Source organism: Exophiala bonariae (genome assembly GCF_035927105.1).
Source record: "Exophiala bonariae strain CCFEE 5792 chromosome Unknown scaffold_29, whole genome shotgun sequence".
Taxonomy (NCBI): domain Eukaryota; kingdom Fungi; phylum Ascomycota; class Eurotiomycetes; order Chaetothyriales; family Herpotrichiellaceae; genus Exophiala; species Exophiala bonariae.
Genome location: NW_027042504.1, coordinates 374651 through 396375, shown reverse-complemented (window position 1 = coordinate 396375; position 21725 = coordinate 374651). Strand labels below are relative to the sequence as shown.

At 49.2% G+C, this 21725-nt stretch overlaps 6 protein-coding genes across 6 annotated transcripts; 2 read left to right on the top strand and 4 right to left on the bottom strand.

Annotated features, from left to right (window-relative positions):
- Positions 1-166: 166 nt before the first annotated feature.
- LTR84_007456 (uncharacterized protein) lies at positions 167-1144 on the bottom strand (the record flags this gene model as incomplete). The annotated part of the gene is made up of 1 exon (XM_064851009.1): positions 167-1144. The coding sequence occupies one exon, from the start codon at positions 1142-1144 to the stop codon at positions 167-169; it is 978 nt and encodes a 325-aa protein (XP_064702278.1).
- An 806-nt stretch (positions 1145-1950) lies between these two features.
- On the bottom strand, positions 1951-2775 carry LTR84_007455 (uncharacterized protein; the record flags this gene model as incomplete). Its single annotated transcript, XM_064851008.1, has 1 exon — positions 1951-2775. The coding sequence occupies one exon, from the start codon at positions 2773-2775 to the stop codon at positions 1951-1953; it is 825 nt and encodes a 274-aa protein (XP_064702277.1).
- Positions 2776-5061: 2286 nt separating this feature from the next.
- On the bottom strand, positions 5062-6798 carry LTR84_007454 (uncharacterized protein; the record flags this gene model as incomplete). The annotated part of the gene is made up of 3 exons (XM_064851007.1): positions 5062-5146; positions 5204-6667; positions 6722-6798. The coding sequence occupies 3 exons, from the start codon at positions 6796-6798 to the stop codon at positions 5062-5064; spliced, it is 1626 nt and encodes a 541-aa protein (XP_064702276.1).
- A 1824-nt stretch (positions 6799-8622) lies between these two features.
- Positions 8623-11044, bottom strand: LTR84_007453 (uncharacterized protein; the record flags this gene model as incomplete). The annotated part of the gene is made up of 4 exons (XM_064851006.1): positions 8623-9143; positions 9195-9759; positions 9820-10693; positions 10761-11044. 4 exons carry the CDS (start codon positions 11042-11044, stop codon positions 8623-8625), a joined length of 2244 nt encoding a protein of 747 aa, XP_064702275.1.
- A 1887-nt stretch (positions 11045-12931) lies between these two features.
- LTR84_007452 (uncharacterized protein) lies at positions 12932-16618 on the top strand (the record flags this gene model as incomplete). The annotated part of the gene is made up of 1 exon (XM_064851005.1): positions 12932-16618. One exon carries the CDS (start codon positions 12932-12934, stop codon positions 16616-16618), a length of 3687 nt encoding a protein of 1228 aa, XP_064702274.1.
- A 1836-nt stretch (positions 16619-18454) lies between these two features.
- LTR84_007451 (uncharacterized protein) lies at positions 18455-20879 on the top strand (the record flags this gene model as incomplete). The annotated part of the gene is made up of 3 exons (XM_064851004.1): positions 18455-18641; positions 18701-20108; positions 20153-20879. The coding sequence occupies 3 exons, from the start codon at positions 18455-18457 to the stop codon at positions 20877-20879; spliced, it is 2322 nt and encodes a 773-aa protein (XP_064702273.1).
- Positions 20880-21725: the final 846 nt, after the last annotated feature.

The following is a 21725-nucleotide window of genomic DNA, read 5'->3' as shown; positions in this document are numbered from 1 at the left end:
ATGAGACTGTTCAGGTACATAGTTATATACACGTCGTTCTCGGTCTATGTGCATTTGCCACCACAGTGCAGACGGTTATTGTCACACCATCAGTCCATCCTTTCTTCGTAATAGTTTTCCGTGATTGTACACATATTTTCACAGGTTTAACAACCCATGTCGTCTCTCATCTCATCCAATCAATATCCAGTTCGGCAGTATACTCACCCTCATCGTCAATACTGCTGAGCACACTGCTCTCTCCAGTCCAAGTGGTCGGTGTGCCTTGACGCAGACTGACACTAGACAGGCTCCCTGTCTTGGTACTTCCGTTCACACTTCCTTCCCTCTGGCGTTCAGAATCAAGTGATTGATGTTCCTTCCACCATTTCCCGCTCTCCTGCACGACCCGCTCTTCCCATCCAGGTACGGGTCCGATCACTTCGATGTCCTTCTGTCCTGCTTTTATCACATCGCGGCATGGTAGAGATAATGTCATGTTCTCATCGTTGTCTGCACCGGTCAGGTCTTTCAATTTCTCTTCACTGGCTGCGTACAGGATTCGACCGATGTTGCTCCAGTAAGTGGTCCCCGTACACATGGCACAAGGCTCCCATGTTGAGACGAGAGTACAGCCTGCCAGGTATTTCTGGGAGAAATGGATGGTGGCTAGTCGGGCGAGCTCGGTCTCTGCGTGTTGGACATGCGAAATGGAGAAGTGTGTCAGGAGGACAGTTGTGTTGTCTGGCCCAAGAAGAAGTGCTGCAAACGGCCGTTTCTCGTGCAGAGTTGTGGCTGTGTTCTGTAGTGCCAGGCAGGTGTTTAATGCAGCATTGATCTGCTCTTGAGTCAAGGGTGTTGATGCCTGCGGCGTAGGAGAGGGAGTTGTGAGAGGTGGGGCCGGGGGCGCTGTTGTGGGCGCTTCGGCATAGCCTGAAGCAGTATTTTTGATCGAAGATGTGGGTGTCAAAGGAGTGTTGGTGGAATTGGATGTAGGCTTCGAGGGTTGATTTCGAAGGGCAACATTCTGAGCAGGTGAGTTAGATGCCAGTGGTTGAGGAGCAGAGATGGTTGGAGGGGCCGCTGGTTTGCGGGAGATGGAGCTGGGAGAGGGAAACTTGTTGCCAGACCCTGAGGTCGACCTCAAGAAGGATTGATAGCTCATTGTGATTTCGTCAAGACAGTAAAGGTGGAGGCCTAAGCGTTTGTAAAATCTGGAGCACAGCCCGAGAGGGTGGTAAAAATGGAAGCACAGTGAAACGAGTGAGATCAAGACAGTGAGTGAAGAGAATGAAATCACACAAGATGATTATCACACAAGTGAAGAGATCAGCAGATATAAAGGGAAGTTGGCCTGCAACAGTGAATTCGTTTGAAGATTGAATTCGGTATCCATATTTTAACCAAGGAAGTGGAAGTGGTTGCAGCTGGGAGAAGCACTAACACGTTATTGCCAGTGGATCGGCGGGGTGTTCGTTCGGTGGCAGCGGAGAAAAGCTCTTGTCGACCGCCTGGAATTGCCCGTTTACTGGTTGTGTTGGTGGGCGCCGGAAAGCGTGCCGAGGGGGGCTTCGGGTACCTGCACATGCCGTGGTCTGCCTATCCTCGTCTATCAGCCACCCATCGGCCACCTCCACGTTTTAGCCATCTTGCCAGATGTCGCTCGCACTGGGCAGGCCAACAACGGGCGACTGGTTTTTCCATTCCATCATCGGACGGATTAACTCCCTCACCGATGTCGACCTTTCAGATGGGTACTGGCAGCAGTACAGCTTCGACCACACTTTGTTGATGACACTCTACCGAGAATAAAGGGTCACCAGAACTTGCCCTTGCCATGCTGGTGTCCTCAGATTCAGCAGGTCAGCCCAGTTTGTCCATCCTCGATGACTACCAGCCACTCCTCGAACATTCTTTCGTCTCCTCCCGTAAAGTCATAGCATCGTCAGTCATGACACCCCAGACCCTCCTTCAGAAAACCATAATTTGAATCCCATTTCCATACCTCGAATGAAGTCCAGGCCTATTCAGGAACTCGATGAGAGGGCCAACCAGCTCTTTAAGCTCGAAAATGGTACGATTCTTCTCATCTTTGTAGCTTGCATCAATCACAATAAGCTTGACGGCGTTGAGATTCAGAGCATCATCTGTATCTACCAAGTCACCCAATCTCATCGGGGTACTGATTGCAATGTCGACATTGTGTTTTTTCATGTACTCGACGTTAGCCTTCAACTTCATGTGCTTAGCAATCAGTTTCGCCACATGACAGTCGGTCTTATCCCTAAGTTCTCGAGCCACGTCTGCAGTGCGGATACCAGAAGATGTTATGACGAGGGTATGAGGTCCACGTCCTTTACTTTGTATCAGTGAATCCTTCACATTCTCTGAGGACTTTTCTAAGAACTCAGGCATATTACTGGCCACACGCGCTTTGCTGAACTTCGTGGTGTCGCAGAATGCCTTTGTAGGTAGATACTGTTCTTCGAGTTCAATTGAACTACTCTCGGAAAAGTGCTTGCGGACTGCGTTTGCAAACTGGTCTGCTAGGAGTGAGGGATCTGGTGAGGCAATGGTTTCAGGTGAGGCACCGACTTCTGGGGACGCCGTGGGCTCAAATGATTGGGTCGACTTCGATCTTTGCGGCAACTCGATAGCCTTCGATTTGGACAAATTTGGTTTCTTGGTAGGACGTTGTTTGATATTCTCATTGTCTTTGTCTTTGTCGTTGTCCTGATCATCTCTTTTCCGCTTCTTCGAACCCAGCTTTCGTGCTTTGAGCTTGGTGCGTGACATACTGTAGATCCGCTTGATTGAGGAAGTTCAGATCGCCGAAGAGCTTCGACTAAGTAGATCGATATTGAGAGGTGAAGGGAGAGTGAGACTGGGCTCGATAACCTCAGCTTCAAGTGAAATAAAAACCAAAAAATGTTCTCCGCATCGTGCGGGGTAAGTTCTGGGACCGCTTATCTAAGCACTCACAAGTCTTGGCATACATGGCTGATTTCAAGCTGCCGCCGCAACCATCCAGACGATACCTCTATCTACACTGTACCGGCAGAGACTTTATCACGCCCGTCGACTGAGAGCGTGGAGGAGATGGAACCAACAATCTTCTGTCGTTACCTACTACCCTCCTCTGCCAAGTCCAAGTGATTTCCGCCACTATGGGATGCATCCTTCCCACACGATTCTTGGAACTGAGTAATCATGTTCTAGATCCATTTGCAGTGAGATCGATGTTGAAGGACTAGCGAGAGTAGTACGCCTTACGGAATTTTGAGGCAAGACAACTATCAAGTCTCCGATGATGCCCCGTTCATCAAGGCAAGCAGGAGACTTGCCTACGAGCCTTGTATCTGTCAACGACCCAGTCGAGCCCAATTTGAAGGAGGTGTTAGTTGAACGGCAAAAAGTTCTCCTGATAATGTTCTTTATCCGGGAACAACCTCTACCAAAACCGATCTTGAAAAGAACGTGCCTTCAATTGACGGTAAGTGGTTGTCAGCCTTTGTCTCAACTCCAAGATGGAAAAGGCCGAAAACGGCATGATCGTTCAACAAAGTAAGTCAGGGACAAGGCATTGGATCTTCCACTTCTTTTCGCTACGCAAGGCTTCATATTGTTCTTCCCATCCTTCGTATTATTCTTTCTCTTACTGCACTTCCTGAGGCATCGCACACTACACGGTAGCTATTGAAAATATACAACCCCGTTTCCCTTCCTTCTCCTACACAACTACAAGTCCAACAACGCATCGTCTATCCAACCCCATTCTCACTCACGACTAGAACCATGAAACCCCTCCTAGCACTCACTCTGATCTTCACGACTACCCTCCTCCAGCAAGTCCAAGCTGTGCACCTCAAGAACACCGGTTCTGTAATGGCGCTGGCAGCCCGTGGCGATACCGACGAAACCCAGTATCGCTGCCCCGACAACGCGATGTTGTGTTCATGGCCGAACGGACGAGCCTGTGTCGCCTGGCTCGATGGCGGACACTGTTGCGATGACGGCTCCGGTGAGTTTTCTTGCAACCCCCTTGTCACCTTGTATATTGTTCGAGGGCCTTTCAATTCCGAGAGAGAGCCTGAAGATATCCACGAGCTCCATCATTTACATGCTAACGTGCTACAATGCTAGGCTTCTGCTCAGGCGGTTTCACGTGCGGGCAGGGCCCTTCGGCAAACTATTGTTGCGAACCGGTAAGCATTTGATCTTGCACTTGTCCTATAGTATCCTTGGGGACTCTGCCACCCTTTTCCTCTTCGAGGGCTGTTCGCGATCTAGTTCATTCTGACTGACGATGTGTAAAGGGTCTCACACCAGAGCAATGCGCCTCCGCCACGAGCGCCGGAACTGAGACTGCAACCTATGTACAGCCAACGCCCGTCTGAGCCGTGGCTCTTGTGTCACTTCCGTTTGGGTCTTCGAGGATTGCGGCTGGGAAAACACCCTCAAATCCGATTAATTCGCAGAGCACGAGTGTAGCAGGCACTGCTGGATCAGAACTTTCTCTGCTGCCGTTCGGGCCTTAGCTTGTTTTTCAATATGGGATTTTGGTTGTGAGTTGTTAAGACCAGTTCCGGTGGGCCACGATACGACGACGTCGTGTTATTCTTCCCTCATTTCTGGTGTAGGACTGTCGAGAACAGAACAAGGAGGGAAGGTGATGGTCTGCTAGAGTGATATTCGACCGACCGAATCACACGCAAGGCAGAAGGAATAGATTGAGTTGGCAGGAGATCTTTTAAGAAACCAGTTGGAAAGGAATTGACATCCACCCCGCCATATCCATAGCTCCCATTGCTCATCAGCTTTCCGTGTCCCCGATCTTAGATTCTAGAATCTATCTAGTCAGGTAGTGTCTGTATAGATGGTCTACATCTAAAGCACATGTCTTGTATGGCCACAATGAAACTTCGAAGTCCTTAGGCCTAAAACACCTAAACCCCGTTCTTTCACAAGCCATCGTGCAGAAGTCGTCGTACACGCCTCGAGAAGACTCTCTTGCTTCAACCATGTTATCGTGTCCGTCCAGGTTCGTGAATAGAAAGTCTATTTCTAGGTAGTTGAACTGGTCTATGCAGTAGCGTACTTCCAGCCTTGCAGGTCATTCTCCAAACTACGATGGAGAGTGGCGACATATTCAACCATTCCTCCGGACCTATAAAATTGTTAGCCACTTCATCTAGATATTTCGGAGGTTTTCAGGAATACTTACCAATTCAATGGTTCAACCTTTCGTCCTGGAATATTTGCACCCTGGTACCAACTCTTCGCCATGGGGAAGAGAGACTCATTCCATTTCTCATTCATGCGCTTGCACCAGTCGTCTTCACTCTCTTGAGTCGATTCAAGCCTGGTGATGCCCTTCTCCTTGATAATCTTGAATGTCTCTTCGACCCACTCGGCCTGGAACTGTGTGCAGCTGGGGCCTGAGCTGAATGCCGTGGGTGCCTGAGGTCCGTACAAGAAGAACATGTTCGGGAAGTTGGGCATAGCAATACCCATGGCCGTCTTTGTGCCATCCTTCCAGTGGTCTGCGATAGTACCGCCATCGGTGCCTTGGATATTCAATTGTGCTAGAGATCCTGTCACGCTGTCGAAGCCTGTGGCCAGAATTATAACATCTACCTCTGTGTGACCTTGGTTGGTCCTTAGGCCAGTAGCCGTCACTTCTTCAATGGGTGATTTGTTGATGTCGATGATGTTGACATGTGGTTGATCGACGACTTCGTAGAATCGTTGTTCCAAGGATGGGCGCTTAGTTCCCCATGGATGAGGGGGTACCTCGGGGGCAAGAAGAGCTTGCTTCTTTGGGTCCGTGAGACGCTTGAGCACTTGCTTGCGCCAGAAGTTATATGCTTGCTCATTGGCCTTGAGATCGAACAGCATATCCTTGTACGTTGCAAGCCAAAATTTGAAGCCACCATCTTCGACCATTAGTTTGTGATAAACCTTTTCGCGCTCTTCATCGGTATCATCGAACGTGTTCCTTTGAATGAAATCATATGTGAAGCCAGCAAATGTGTGGCGAGTCTTTTCGATCTCTGATTCATATGTGCCATCCTTCTTTTTCTGCTCTTCCTCTGTGGGATCAAGCTTGCGTTGATTCATGGGGAGGCACATGTTGGGTGTACGTAGGAAAACGGTCAATTCCTTAGCCTGGTCACCAATTTCTTGGATGACCTGAATGCCAGAAGCACCAGTTCCGACCTCGGCTATCCGCTTGCTCTTGAGATTGACGCCATGCTGAGGCCAGACAGCGGTGTGGTAAATGTCTCCCTTGAAGTTGCCGAGCCCTGGGAATGGAGGGGTATATCTCTTGCTGGCAAAACCTATACATGGTAGGAACCACCGAGCATAGTATTCTGAGCCATCAGCACACTCAACTAGCCACTGCTGGCGTTTCTCGTCAAAAGAGGCACCATCAACATGCTTGTTGAAAGAAGTGTACTCTCTGATATTCCATTTCTTCTCGACATATTCAAAATACGTGCGCAGTTCTTGCCATCCAGGATATCGATCCTTGAATGTGAAATCCTGCCATAATTCCTTGTCAAAGAGTTGATAGATTGGTGTATCCGTATCGACTCGAGCTCCAGGATAACAATTCCAATACCAGATACCTCCTGATGCTCCTCCCTTTTCGAGGATACGTACGTTATAGCCAAGTTTTCGCAATCTAGAAGGCACATTAGTATAGAATACCTCGAACAAAGAGATCCATAGTCCATACCGGTTTAGCAGTGTGAAGGAAGCGAAACCAGCTCCTACAAGAAGCACATCGACTTCCTCAGGTTGAGTAGAGCCCATATTGAATTAAATCGATGAGAATAGATACAAATAACGTTGTTGTTCGAGGTTAAGGGCGATAGACAACCCGCCCATATGCGAAGAATTTCCACGAAATATGTAGAAATTAGAATCTTCAGACAACCCCGCGACTTCTCCGGGGCCCCGGACAGTGGCGTACCCAGCAGATTGATGGAACGGACCCATAATGAGGGGTTGATGTACGGGCAAAAGGAGTGGAATATCAAGAGCCACCTACCTGAACCAACAGGATCTCACAATGACATATCGGGCCCATGGCGGATGAAAGCAACAAGGAGGGTAATTCGCTCGACAGCTGCATATCAACATACGCCATGGTTGCAAAACGGCGAGAGCTCGGGGGGTCCACAGTGTTCGGTAGCGAGGTTAAGGGAGTAGTGACCGAGTTGACTGTTCTTTGAAAGCCAAAACCAAGTCGATGATGACGATTGAGCTTAAAACAGATAGCCAAAAGAATGAGGGTGTGGGGATAGAGATCAATTATTAGATCCTACTTCAGCATGGGGTCGTGGCCGAGAGGAGATATTCCTCATGTCGATCGGGTTTCCAAACCGAGGAGGTGGATTCGCGTCACGTTTAACCAGAACAAGTAATCCGGAGCGCCTGATATCATCGATATGGCATGGAACGTGTCTAACATTGAGACAACCCGTTGGTACAGTGCAGCCGCCCCAAGAGAACACTCTGGGTGACATCTAAAGGAGGTAATTCGCACCGAATTTGCGCCTCATCCCGATACCCAGATGGACGGAACGTATTGTGCATCTGACGCTCCCGGATAAGGTGGTATGGTCAAGATTGAGTTCAAGTTCTGCCATAATTACATCAATACCAAAGTTTCGAGAATGTCGCAATGGGTGGCTGATGCGGGGTTTCACGGTCTCGAACGCGATCTGCTGCGGTTGATTGCCTTCGAGAATTTGTGATAGGGTTTGCGGCTTTCGATACATATCGGCTTTCTATCCTTCGCTCAGCATGGTCATCCTTTCTTCATAAGCGATCTGGCAGACCGTAGAAAGTTCAGATCGCACACTCGCATCTTCCAGCAATACCGGTACTTTCGAGATTCACAAGCCACCCCCCTTGCTCTCCTCGAAACACTTTTCTGCATTGATAAGAATAAATGCTCGGAGAAATTGAGCCTCTGTGCGGGGAAGCTACTGGCAGCAGTATTTGAGTTTATGTCTTCCCTGCCATGGAGCCACTCGCTATTGCCATTCGGCCGAACATATACTCGTATACTGTTCCTCTTTGACAAACTATATTTCAATGGAAGCAGCAGCTGTCTTTGTACCTAGGGAAGAAGACAGCCAAGGTCAGCATCTGACGGTATCCTCAGTACCATCATCATTCCAAGCTATCACAGTTGCTTTGAACCATTCATCTCCCTCGTCGCTCATGAGGAACCTCTCAGGCGATATACGGTTTTTGGACATCTAGGACACGTTCATCAAAACGCGCGATCCCCAAAGTCTGCACATAGGCAATTGAGGCGACACTTACAAGATCTTAAGTGTTTGTCTGTGTCTGCAGTGTAGGTCGCCTTGCAAAGTGTTGAATCCGCCCCAGCTTCTCGGGAGTTATGTGTTCAGGTACTGTCAAACCAATCCCTCAGGTGGGTTAAACATTCTTACTTTCACTTCGTATAAGATACTCAGATTAGCTTCCATGGCCGTATATCCATCGTGGATCGAGTGTGGATGGGTGATAATTGTTAACATCGAGCAGGCGTATACACCGTCTGGAGGTCCTTTATGGTAGATATCCCCACAAAGTGCACCTGCTGACAAAGTCTAAGCCAGCTCAGGTCGAAATTTGATCTTTTCCTGCCGTGAACGCTTTGCCACGGTCATGTCTTGGGGTTTCTTGATCCTTGGAACCTGATTTCCCTTTCTTCAGATCATGCAAACTCTCTTCGAGTCGTTCAAAGAGTTTCTCTAACAACCACTCAGCCTCAGCCTTGTTGCCCATTAACGGACTTCCACTTCCGATCCAACTCCAGCTCGAGATGTTTCCAGTTTCCTCCTCCTCGCCAGTGGATATTTGTACATTACGCTGATTTCGTGGATGACGAGGCTCGACCTCATTTTGCTCCGGTGAGTCAGGATCCCCATGTTCTTCTCCGTCATGCGACATATTTTCGACTTCATCTCTGGCGGGTGATGGGGATGCTTCATGGAGTGAACTATCACTTTCATCCTCACCGAGTAATTTCAAGAAATACGCCCATTCAGCATAGCTATATTTCTTGGGAGTGGCCGCTGTGCTATCAACCCACAACTTACGGATCTGGGAAATTAAAACATGACGGTAGTGGTGCTCCTCTGCGCACGATTAGCTGACAAGACTACTGACCGTGGAGTGTAAGGATTTACCTTCTTCCGATCGATTTCCACGCCCTCGAGCAATGGACTCATCAATCTTCTCCGACTCTTCGAACTCCGCGGCCAATCTGTCCTTGGCTGCAATCTGCTCCTGGTTTTGCCCCTTCTTCTGGCGAACTCGGAATATGCGAGCCAAGCCAGGATGTAATTCTTGGAAGTCGGTCCCACCGTTAGATGGGGGTTTCCCCTTTTCAACATCACTTGGTTTTGTTGACTTGCTCTCGACTTTCCCAAGTGTCACCTTGTAAACGCCATGTCTGAGCCTGTCTTTCATGCCTTCTTGTTCATTGGGAAGCACAGTAATCTCGCCAAGCCATATGGTGACCTCTTTGATGGCCTTTACAACTGTTTCACCCATGTCGGAGATGAGTATGGTCAGGGTTGGAACGGCCAGCAAGGACCAGAACACAAAGAATGGTTTGCCACTGTTGCTGATTGGCTGGAGATCGCCGTAGCCGATGGTCAAAAGACTCGTATAGGCGAAGTAGAGGGATTGAAAATACGACCACTGCTGGTTCTTTTCCGCCTTGTAGAAAACCAAAGCACCAATTGTCCACTGGATTCGTATTAGTATGACTGTTGCCACGCTCGACGGACAGTGAAATCCATGACTTACCAAAAACGCAAAAGCAAAGGTTGAGACCAGGAGACTATAGTATTTGCGAGTCGTATCGGCTCTTGCTTGTACTCTTCTCATTGCGAGAAATTCTGCCTCTCTTCTCTCAATCTCTGAAATATCGCCTTCTCCAGGCTGAGCCACTAAAGCGTCCACGTGCTCCTTGTCCAACCCCATGACACCGTGAGGTTTCGAATGATGGTTCTTCTTGATGGCACTTTGAACATCTCGGACCAATTTAGCACGGGTTTTCTCTGTCAACCTCGCAGCCATTTTCTTTTTACCACGTTCAAGCACCAAAGAACGTATGGAACCGACCACCAAACCAAGGATCGTGATACCGCCTATCGCGAACGGAAAGAGAAGTCCTCGTCCAAGGTGAGTCTTCGGTACGTAGTCACTGCCTATGCCGATCGTGAGCGAGGTGAAATCTGCCCAGTATACGGCATCGAGGAACTTCCAGCCCTCGATATGCGAAAATACTAAGGCTCCGAGTAGTTGGTAAACCAAGAATGCAATGGTTTGGAGCATTAGCGTTCGTTGGGCCATAGTCAGTTTGAATTCCTTGCTGTAGTGCCCTCTGAACGCGCCATAGACGGTCACGCACATTAGATAGGAGATGATCTGGTAGAGTCCGGCGGCAAATATTGCATAGTAATAGGCCTGTGTGAGTGCTTGGTCCTGCACGCCAGGAGCGTGAAACGCATGCGCTGCGACTGCGATAAGAGCGATGAGGAGGATCGACGCAAGCCAAAATCCAATAATTGTGATGGGTTGCGCTATACTGAAAGATACTCTACCCGCCATGTTCAACAAAAGTGAAAGGTTGGCCGTCAGGGCACAGACAAGCGAGATGGCGTTCACAGCGATGAGCCTATGCGACAAGTCTCGATTAGACGCGCTCGAACATAGTGCACAAAGCAGATGTCGGGAGATCATACCATCGAGGATCCTTGATATCAATCCCATGTTCTTCAGTGCCTCCTGGAGGGATTTCGACCCTCCAGTTCTCGACAAGTGCGCATATACTGAATGCGTTCGCCATGGGGCCAAATGTGCCTGCAATCAAAGGAAATCCTGTGGATGCATACCACCACCGCGCCGGTAAGAGGAAACTCCGTTCCTCTTCTTCCTCGTCCAAGCCATCGTCAGGCTTTTCGTCGACGTTCTCCTTGACTTGATCCGACGCGTCTGCGATAGGCCCGTCGAGGCCTGGGTCATTCATCTTGAATCGATATGCTTCTTGAGAAACAGAGCCGCATTACGAGTGTACCTTCCTACGGAGCATTAAAGCAATTCGTGTTATCGAAGCGTTCGACACAGGTAAATTACTGGCCAAGTATCGAGTTTCGATTATGGATCGGTGGAGTTTGGGTTGACGTGCCATTGAGGAGGAAGATGACGTCGGTCAGCAGCCACAAACCTAGATTACCAGATCCATTTCCAAGGCTAATCAAAAGCTTGGGCAACTTTTATGCACTCCAGAAGTAACCGGAGCAAAGCTTGCCAACTCTTTCCACTGAGTGGGTGTCAAAATCCGTTGTGGGTGCTTGGGATGTGAGTAACTGCCAAGCAGCACCCTGCCTCAAACTACACCGAGCTCAGCAGTACATACAAGTACCAAAAACGGTCTTGTCTAAGCATTCCACAAAGTGAAAGCGTATTCGACACTTAGACTCAACGCTGTGCCTGGTTCCACATGCAGCAGTAGGCGCTCAAGGCTGCTCCTGTAGGGATCCTCACCTGCCCAATCGATATGGAGCAGCACATACCTGTTTCACAGCGGGAGGTGATGCGGTCGTCATACTGTATGTGTACGTTAGCACTTAGGGCAAGGATTCTTCATTTTACAATCCTCAAGTGATTGATTTTGTCGATACTTGCTCGTGGATCGGGATGCTGAAACACGAGAAAATATCTTTCATTTTCAAGCAAAGCTCACCAGCTTTCTTGGGAGAAAGACATCCTGAACAAAATGGCTCCCTGCCAGAGGTGAGAGTTTACATTAAGATATCATCGTCTCATAATCCTCGAGGTTGAATCTGATGCTGGCGGACAAAGTTACCTTCAAGCCCCGTCTAGCATAATTCCCTTGGGATGCTTTCTTTGTGGACGACGAAGCAATGGTGCATAAAGTGAGTCCTACGACTCTCGCCGTTGTCAAGGGCAGGACGATAATCGGTAAGGGCCAAGTAGGGGGCCCCAGATGCGGTGCCATCCCTCGTTTGTGAGGCAAAGTACAATAGCAGCACAATTTCTGCATTTTTGATTACACTCATCTACCGTGTCTGTCCAATGTAAACCACAGAGTTCTGTATCTCTCGAAACATGACCTTGCACTCATCGCGCCAAATTTATATGCGGCTATCCTGACCGCCTTTCGGAACAGGGCGTGCGTGAGATAATCTCAAGTTCCACGAGACACAAAACTTGATGAAATTTTAGACATGGCTGTTAGATCAAAAACTTGAATTGGCGGATCGACAGCTTTGAGTGATTTGCCATGCAAGCAAGACCTGCGTCGGCAATACTGAGCTTCGACGTACGGTCATCGACTTAAAGCCTGCTGATACATTGTCGAGGCTGGTGCTCAGCCCGGCTAACATCGATTGTGAGAATTTGCACTCTATCCACAAAACTCATTTATGCTTATGGGTCACCTGTCGGTCAGTTTCAACCACGAGAACTCTTCAAGGTCTCTGATAAAAGGGAAGTTGGAGCTTGAGAGAACCCAAGACTTTTTCATACTGAACCTGACCACTAGTTTCTATTAATAAACGATTTATAGTATTTTAAGTTTGGTCGGCAGATACGCGGATGTCGTAAAGTGGATAGAGGTGATGCACGGATAGGGTTAAACGTTGCCTAGGAAGTACTTGGGTGACACCGACGTTATCTCGTGTTTAGGTTTGCGGGACGTTGGAGAACTGAAATTGCTCCTTTTTCTCAAGCTTTCTACAGAAACCTCAGAGTGTTCAGGGTTATGTTCAGAAGAGCGCACATTTGGTGTTCTTAGTCCTCTCATAAATGCTGCGGGTGGTCTGGATTGCTCGAGGCTATTGAGCCTTCTTGGTGGTGGCTACTCCACACGTGTTGCACCGCGTTCTCCATGATGCGATTCAAGATTGGAGGCTACTCTCGCCTCAACCCCAGCAATAGGGATGCATCTCCTCAACACAGTCAAATCGAACTTCTACAGCCTCGACATTCGCCCAGGCCAGCAGACTCTTCGTTGTCTGGGCATAAATCTCACGCGAAACCGACATCGAATCGACTTGACACGAATTGGGATCCCGTCTTTTTGAGGCGGTGGGTTCTCGTTGCTTTTGCTTTGTTCTTCGCAGCAGTAATCGCCGCTTTGCAGGTCGTGTACAGCATCTCTGCGGCGAATCGGGGAATCGTGACCAGCGATGACGAGAAGCACTATTTGTGGACCTATGGACCTACCGCCATTTTTGTGATAGTAACTGTCCTTTGGAGACAGGTCGACTATGCTGCCAAGTCAATCCAACCATGGGCAGAGATGGCGAAAGGTCCTCAAACGGCCAAAAACAGCCTTTTGCTAGACTACGTCACCCCATTTCAGCTCGTCTCTTTATGGAGGTCGATACGCAAGTCCCACTTCAATGTGGCCGCGACCGTTATTGTATTCTTCTTGATCAAGGTCATCACCATCCTGTCAACTGGTATCTTCAGTTTGCGAGCTGTTCAGCAAGATGGAGTGGCTACTACGATGGCTTTGAACAACACATTCGATGGCTCAAATTTCCAGCAAGCTGCTTCCGTGGACTCCAGAGCAGCTTATGTCGTTTATGGCCAGCAGGCATACAATGTGACACCTCCATCTGGGACGAGTGATCAGTATACTGTTCAGAGTTTTAGCCCCGCCGAAAACTTCGTCAATGGCACCTTGACCTTTTCGGCCGAGGTAGATGTCTTCAGCGTCGGCCTCGAGTGCGAATCTGGTGCAATCACCTACAACATTTCCTATTCGAGGTCCTCGAACGCGCCAACAGCTTCTTACTTCAACACGACAGTCACTTTACCTGACTGTCAGATCTACAACGCCTATTTGGACTCACCTGACTGGTACTATACCCAAAACGATACTACCCACAGATTTGGCTATCAAGGATCCTTCCAAAATGTCACCTGTTCAAACCTCCCCGACAACGATCCTACGAGGGAACGATATATGGTCGCGGTAGCATATTCTGAAGGTATCGGACAGAACGAAAATAAACTTCTCAACTCGTCAAATCTTGTCTGCATTCCCTCGTATGCGATCCACTCAGGTATGGTCACTCTCGACACTGCCGGAAATGTACAATCAGTGAATTTGACTGGACCACCGAGGAAGCTTGAAGGAGTTACAGGGCTCGATATTGCCAAAGGTGTGGCGGCAACATCTCAACAATCATATGCCTTTGGGGGTTCGAGCGGTGACGACCTCTCCTTGGATTCATTCTTGACTTTAATGCAACTAGACACTCCTAATTTTTCCGAGACGCAATTTCTAGACACCAACTATCTGAATACTACCGCGAATAGGATCTATGGAAAGGTTGCTGCGCAGCTGGCCAACTTTTATCTGCTTTCGGAAAAGAAACCTAGCTCTGGATCGTCTCTGAATGGAACCCTTTCGAGGGAGGAAAACCGACTCGTTGCACGTGAAGCACCTGTCAGAGGCATGCAAGGTATAGCGGGCGTCATGTTGGTGTTGACTCTTGCTATTATCTTCATCACGCCTCGTGGAGTTGTTCCAAGATCAATCGACTCGATCGCTGCGGTTGCTGCCATCTTAGCACGAAGCCCTCGTCTAGGAAACCAACTGGACGGGACCGGCCACCTGAGCCTTGACGAACTCGCAATGGCACTTGAACCTGACCGATATATGACACGTATGGGCTATGAAGATGGGTCCAAACATTTTGCCATTGAGGTAATATCAGGGTCAGAGTCTGAGGTTCAAACCATTTCTGAAGCCAATTCAATCTACAAGAATGTACGGTGGATGCAGCCGTTGGTACTACATAGGATCGCCATCTCCTTCACGATCCTTGCATCAATAGCGGCCATTATAACTCTGGAGGCTTTGCTCTCGCAATCCCAGAAGCACAATGGTCTTGCTAGCGTCAGTGACAATGCTGCAACAAGATATAGTTGGCTCTATGTCCCTGTCTTTGTGTTCCTCCTCCTAGGGACTCTTTTCAACCTCATGGACTTCGAGATCGAATTCATCGAGTCTTATCACGCTCTTTCTAGGGGCTTTTGCGATGCAACGTCGAGTATGCTTTGGTATCCACTGCGCCATGTCTCTGTGCATGCCAGCTGGGACGGGCTGCGACATGGCAGGTTCGCTCTGACGGCAGCATCAGCCTCGGCTGTGCTTGCACCTTTACTGACAATTGTTGTCGCGGGTCTTTTCTTCGCCAAAGCGACCGTCCAGGGTATTCCCATTGGTATCACGGCTTTGAATTGGTTCAACACGACAACGCTCGAGACCCCCTCTACCAACATCCCTTTGTTGATCATCGAAGGCAATATGTCCTACCCTGCATGGACATATGATGAACTCTCGTTCCCTCAACTCGAGATTGCGTCCAATTCGGCCCTACAAATATCAACCGACTCCGGCTCTGTGTCTGTTAGCACACCAGCACTGCGCGCCGCCGTCTCCTGTGATGTCGTCCCGAAATCTCGCATCCTCAATCTAACCATGGAATCCGGCTCCTTGAGTTCCAACATCTCCACACCTGATGGTTGTGGGAACTCTGGTTTGATTGATCAACCCTATACGTGGCTCACGAACAATATTAAAGTGCCTGTCAACTCGAGTGGGTATTTTGGCAGTACTCTGACACTGGGGTTTGGTTCAGACTCGTGTCCGACTCTGGCCATCTATTACGGACATGCCTCGAACAATGAAATTGACGACTTCTCCGCTATTACATGCACCCAAAGTCTCCAAAGAGTACAATCAAATCTGACTCTTAATCTGCCGGATTTTTCTGTGGTGACCGATACTCCACCTATCGTTCAGCCAGATTCTGTGGTTCACTTTTCAGACTTCTATACCACATTCCCGTCTTACCAAGCAATCAATATCACAAACACCAATGATGAATTAGACGACATTTTCAATGCCCTTGTCTATGGGCGGGACGGTGTTCCAACATCAGAACTTCTCAACGACACCACTCTGATTAGCTCGTACCAGCATCTGTACAGGCAATATATGGCCCAGGTTATCAGCATCTACCTTCGCGCCGACTTCAACACATTGTCTGACAACGCCACCGAGACAGTGACGAACCCACTGGAGGCGACCTACATCAATCCACGCCACTTCCGTTTGATTCAGTCATCTCTCTCAACTCACCTGCTCGTTGGTGTGCTAGGCGCACTGTTGATATGCGCACTTACAATCTTCGTTACGATCGACATGCGGCAGGTTCTTCCCAAACCGATGGGGAGCATTGCGTCGGTGGCGAGCTTGTTAGCCGGGAGCAGAATCGTGGACAAACGGTCGGGTTTGATTCCGAAGGGAGCAGAATATTGGAGTGATGAAGAATGGGAAAAGAGCGGAGTGTGGCAAGGCGAAATGTTCCGTATGGGATGGTGGGACAAGTTTGAAGAACCCATCGAATCTTATGGCAGCCGTCGAGTTGAAGAACCAGCTGAATCAATACGCAGTGGACGAGGGACTGGTCAGGATGTCTCGAATCCGCGTGACGGAGTGAATGCTAGCGATACTGCGAGATTCAGGATTGATGCTCGGCCGAAGATCGTGTCATGAATTTGGTGATACATAATTCAGTATTTAAAACGAAGAGTCACAGGATTCATGAGATGGTCAAGGGAATGAAATCATCTAGAAGGAAGGGTTTGAAACAGAGACCTGTAAGACAACGACTAAAGAAGATATCCAGGGAGAAGGCTTGCATAATAATATAGACTCGACCCAGGGGATGAATAAGACTTGAAGCTTAGAACTGGCATTCCTTGGGAGGTACCTTGTGGTATCAGGCTTTTGCGTAGAACCTGGTGGTTCAAGCGGCCTAAACGCGTCCCCCATGCTCCGTACATGTTGAAACTCAACACCTAATAAAGGTCAAAGGCACCAGTGGGTAAATCTATCGGATAAATAATCTCTAATGAACCGGACACAAACATGGAAACATGGGCTTGTTGAAAGGCTGAGATGGGCAATTTGAAACAGCGAGATTTGGTGGAGAGGAAAACCTGGAAGTGGGGAGTTGGTGAGCGAGTGAGAGATTACACGAGAGATTGTTTGATGGCGAATGGCGACTCTTCAGCCGTTGTGGCGTTGACAACCCTCAATCCTTGGAAAAGTAATGCTACTCGTTAAAAGTACTATTGAAAGTTAATGGATATGTCCTACAAATCCCGAGGACTTCGTATGTCAATAGATAACCAACCCAAGGCTACAGTACTGGTAACTGAACGTAGGCAGCGTCTGAAAAGTTCTCGGTAGGAGATTTCCTGAAACATTGACGGATGCGTTGATTTGAAGTTGGCCGAGACCTAACCAGACGAAAACAATAACAAGCGCCTACGAAAAGTTGGATTTAGGCTTGAGTGGGCCTGGAACGAGTGCTTTTGATGCTGCCTCTAGCCTAGTATGACGCCTATGGTCCTAGGTCGGGTCCTAGGTCGGCCTGCGATTGTCACTATCCGTACGGTGACCTGTGCTTCACTAATCGTTTGACCCACGAAACTCGATCAATTCTGGTATCATGACATGGTTGTGTTTAGACAGATGTAGTTGTAAGATAATTCTTATCTTCTTTTAGACGTAATTCACAGGTATACTCGTGGGTGATGCCAGTGCACCTATCTCCAAACACTGACCACGACATCATCACCTGGGCATTGGCAGTTGGTTTGACAACAGTCTCCATTAGTTAAAGATAGTTGGTGTCTCGTCCGGGTAACTCAACCTTATTGTGTTTGGAACATTCTCTAACTGGCCCTCAAACCCCCGAAGCCACGGACTTGACTTCCAGAACATGTCTTTCAAAGATGAGGAGAACATGCCCATCCCAGCCCCAAGTTTCAACAGTCCAATCTCCATCGAGCGGATGAGTTCCAAGTCCGCACCAGATGCAGATCCACATCCACTCCCCACCATGAGGAACACAGTTGCCAGGTTTCAAGCCTGAAAGCCTGATCCTGCACCCGCACCTGCCTGCACGGCACCTGCACCTCCACCTGCACCTCCAGTCCACTTGCCCACCTCAAGTCGCCTGTACAGACCCTAAACTCTCTTGGGTTAGCCTCGACTTGCACTCCGTCCTGCAGCTGCCGTGGTTGAACCTCACGATTGCGACTGCGACCACGACCACGACTGCGCCTCAACCTTGAATCTACACCTGACCTCGACTCGTACACTCTTTCTCCCATTTCGCCTATCAACATCGCCCTCTCCGTACCACAATTCCATCCTCGTCGTCGCTTCTCACCTCCATCTACCCACACAAATACAATCACTCGTTACCTCGTACCTACCGCCATATTATTCCACATGCGAGTCCTTCGCTCATCCATCCTCTGCGCACTGGCGCCCTCGACTTAATCCCACTTGACATCATCCGGTTCCTCGTCATCTATCATGCTTCGACCTGCCACCCCTCTGACCATTTTGTTGTTCATATCCTTCGTCTTTCTGCTACTTTCCGTCATATCTACGCCTATCGTCAAAGCCATCCCTATCGCCTCTTACAAGGGTGTCAATTTTGGTGTCTTGGGATATTGTACCCCGACGGAATGTAGTGGTATCAGAGTCGGTTATACCACCAGTCAGTGACAAATGTCCTACCAAACCCATAGACCCTCCCGTTTTGTTGACACTTGACAGATGGCCTATTTGGCTCCTCCGGAGATGGAGATTTCAACCTTCCCTCGAGTGCGAGACAATCACTGTCCTCTTTGCTCATTGTACACCCCGTTGCCGCCTTTTTCAACCTAGTATGCCTTGCTCTCGCAGCCGCTGCTCATTTACATTCACCATCTCATTCCGCTCGTTATCTTCTCGGACTTTTAATACTACTCTTACCAACACTGCTGGTCACTCTGTTGGCTTTCTTGGTGGACATATTGCTGTTTGTTCCGCATCTACAATGGGGTGGCTGGATCGTCCTCGCTTCCACAATCCTAATCACTGCTTCGGGCGTGGTCACATGTGCCATGAGAAGGACTTTGGTTTCCCGCAAGGCTCGGAAGAAGAGGATTGCTGAAAATGCCGAAATGAGTGGTGAGAACTTTTACAACCGTCAGGCACAAGAAACAAAAAACCCCGGTCAGGCCTTTGCTATGGAACCAACCGTCCCCATGGTCAATGGTGCTCCCGGTGCCGATAGACTACCCAACTTTGCCACCTTTGACCCGTCAAAGAAGCTCGATGAAGATCGCCAGCCACTCCGCTCCCAAGCTTTATCCAATGACCCTACTCTAGTTCCTTCACGCGATGGTGCTTCGGATAGATTCTATGGTCCTCCCTCTAGGTCCGGAAGTCGTCCTGGAAGTCGACCACCTTATGACGGTCAAAGAGATCAATATGGTAATCCTACTCCTCCTCCAATACCAGTTGGTGGCGCTCCCATTCAAGGACGAAGGTCTGGTGATGAACGGACTCCTCCAAGTCCCTATCGCGATAATAGTGTCCCACCTCCTGGAGGTCGTGGCTATGGTCCACGCGGAAGAGGCAATTACCCGTCTCGCGGGGGTTATGCCCCTCGAGGCGGTTACGGATCTCGTGGGCCACCTCCACCCCAAGCTTATCCTGGCCGCGGTGGATTTTCCACAGACATGAGGGGCGGTTATGGAAACCGTGGTCGAGGTGGCTATGCTACAGGTGCTGCTGTTGCTGGTGGGCTGGCCGCTGGCGCGATAATGGCAAATGGACAACAGCGACCACCGCCTGGTTATCCTCCTCCAGATGGATACTCAGAGAGAATGGGTGGCCCCGAAATTGCCCAATCCCAACCCTACATTGAAGGTGACACCCGAGAATTTGCTCCGATGAGCCCGTCAGTGTATACTACTGGACCTGAGGATACACAAGGTGTCTATGGCGCTCGAGCTCAATCCCCTGGACGGGAAAGGATGTCACCCTATGGTAGTCGAGTTCAGTCTCCTGCTGGAACAGGCCATCGTATGTCGCCTCCTCCGGCCATGCCTCCTATGCCTCAGCCGCAAGTGGCAGAGCTTGGAGGCGCAGTTGCCCAACATGACTTTGCACCACGCAGATCGCAAAGTCAAGATCCGTAAGTTTATAATATCTCATTCAATACTTAGGCTAATTAATCAGGTACGTCCCGGTTCGATCCAATTGGAATAATGCGTCCAATGAAAATTTCAGCGGACCTAGATCGCCAGGGAGATACGCGCCACCACCTGCGGAGCTGCCTTCAGGCGCCGGCTATGGTGGAGGCTCAACAAGACGACCCCGGGTCAATTCTGGTGGAAGTGATTTGTATTATGAAGATGTGGATCCGAAATTCGCCGCGGATCAAGTCCCACCACTACCCCAAAATTTCCAGGATCAAGGACCACGCATACCCTCTCTTCTGACACCAGGTCAGCATCGACCTGATTCACTCCATCTACCCCCGTCACATTCCTATGAAGATCTACCAGGTGCCCGATCTCCAGCTGAAAGTGAAGCGAGCCACTTCACATCCGTAAGTCAGCGAGGGGTGAACCCCAACTGGCGACCAGGTAATGGTGGAGAGTTCAATTCATTCGGTCCGCGACGACCGCCTGGAGGTCGGGAACAACAGATGAGGAGAGACGTCATTCTAAACAACAATCCAGATTTCGAGATACCGGGCATGGGCCCACAAACAAGAATGGGACCTCGAGGTGGCGGCCGAGGCATGATGATGCGAGGTGGTATGAACGGGGGACCTGGCCGAATGCCAGCCCCACCCAGTGCATTTGATGGTGCAGGTGATGGAAGATATCCAGCTCCGGTCCTGCCGCCTGTTGGTTCTCCTCAAGTCAACATGTCGGCAGGCGGAGTGCGGGACATTTGAGTGGCTAACCTTCGGTTGGAGCTGCAGTGATAAGGTACATTCCGTTGATTCGGAATGCGTACAGTCAAGATGGGAGGTAAAAAGAGAATAGGCAAGTCCTAGCCTACCCAAAGAAACGAACAACCCAGGGACTACATAATGAACACGAAATGCTATGTTATGATCTGAGTGATTCGTTTTGCGGTCGCTTATTGTCTTGGTTTATTTGCCTTCTCCGTTGGCGTTGGCGGCGAGATCCGGAAACGCACCCACTCATCACGAGGAGCGACGACAAATTGACAGTAACCACCCGAGAATCTCTCGTGACGGAAAGTCGACGTTAGACATGCATGGGCTTACCTACCTAGGGAACCAACTAGCTAGTATCGACCTACCTAAACTGGCAGTAGATTGTCGGCGTAGAATTCTATTGTATTGTTTGCCCTAGGTAGGCATTTATTGTGACACAGGCATAATTAACTTCGAGAGGGAGCTTGTAGGTTAACCCCCCCCCTCTAATCAGCTACCCAGGCAGGTAGGCAAGTAGGTAGGCAGGCATTGATATTGATCTCGTTTATTGATATCGATCGATGGCATAGTATATACACAGCCGAGATGTTTTTGACCAAGGGCCTGTGGATAAAGTCGAACAATGATGTTTGTTCTAAAGGGAGGGGGGCGGGGGACCAAGAATGGATACCTCCCTAAGGTACTAACAGAGTATTGTGGTATTCTTGTTACGGGGAGAAGTTCGATCGAATAGGTCAGGTTACAAGATGAAAATGGAAAATATACGTCTGTCTGTAAGACAACATGAAATCAATTCACCACAACGCGAGTCTAGTACTTTCTAAATATGCTATTTAA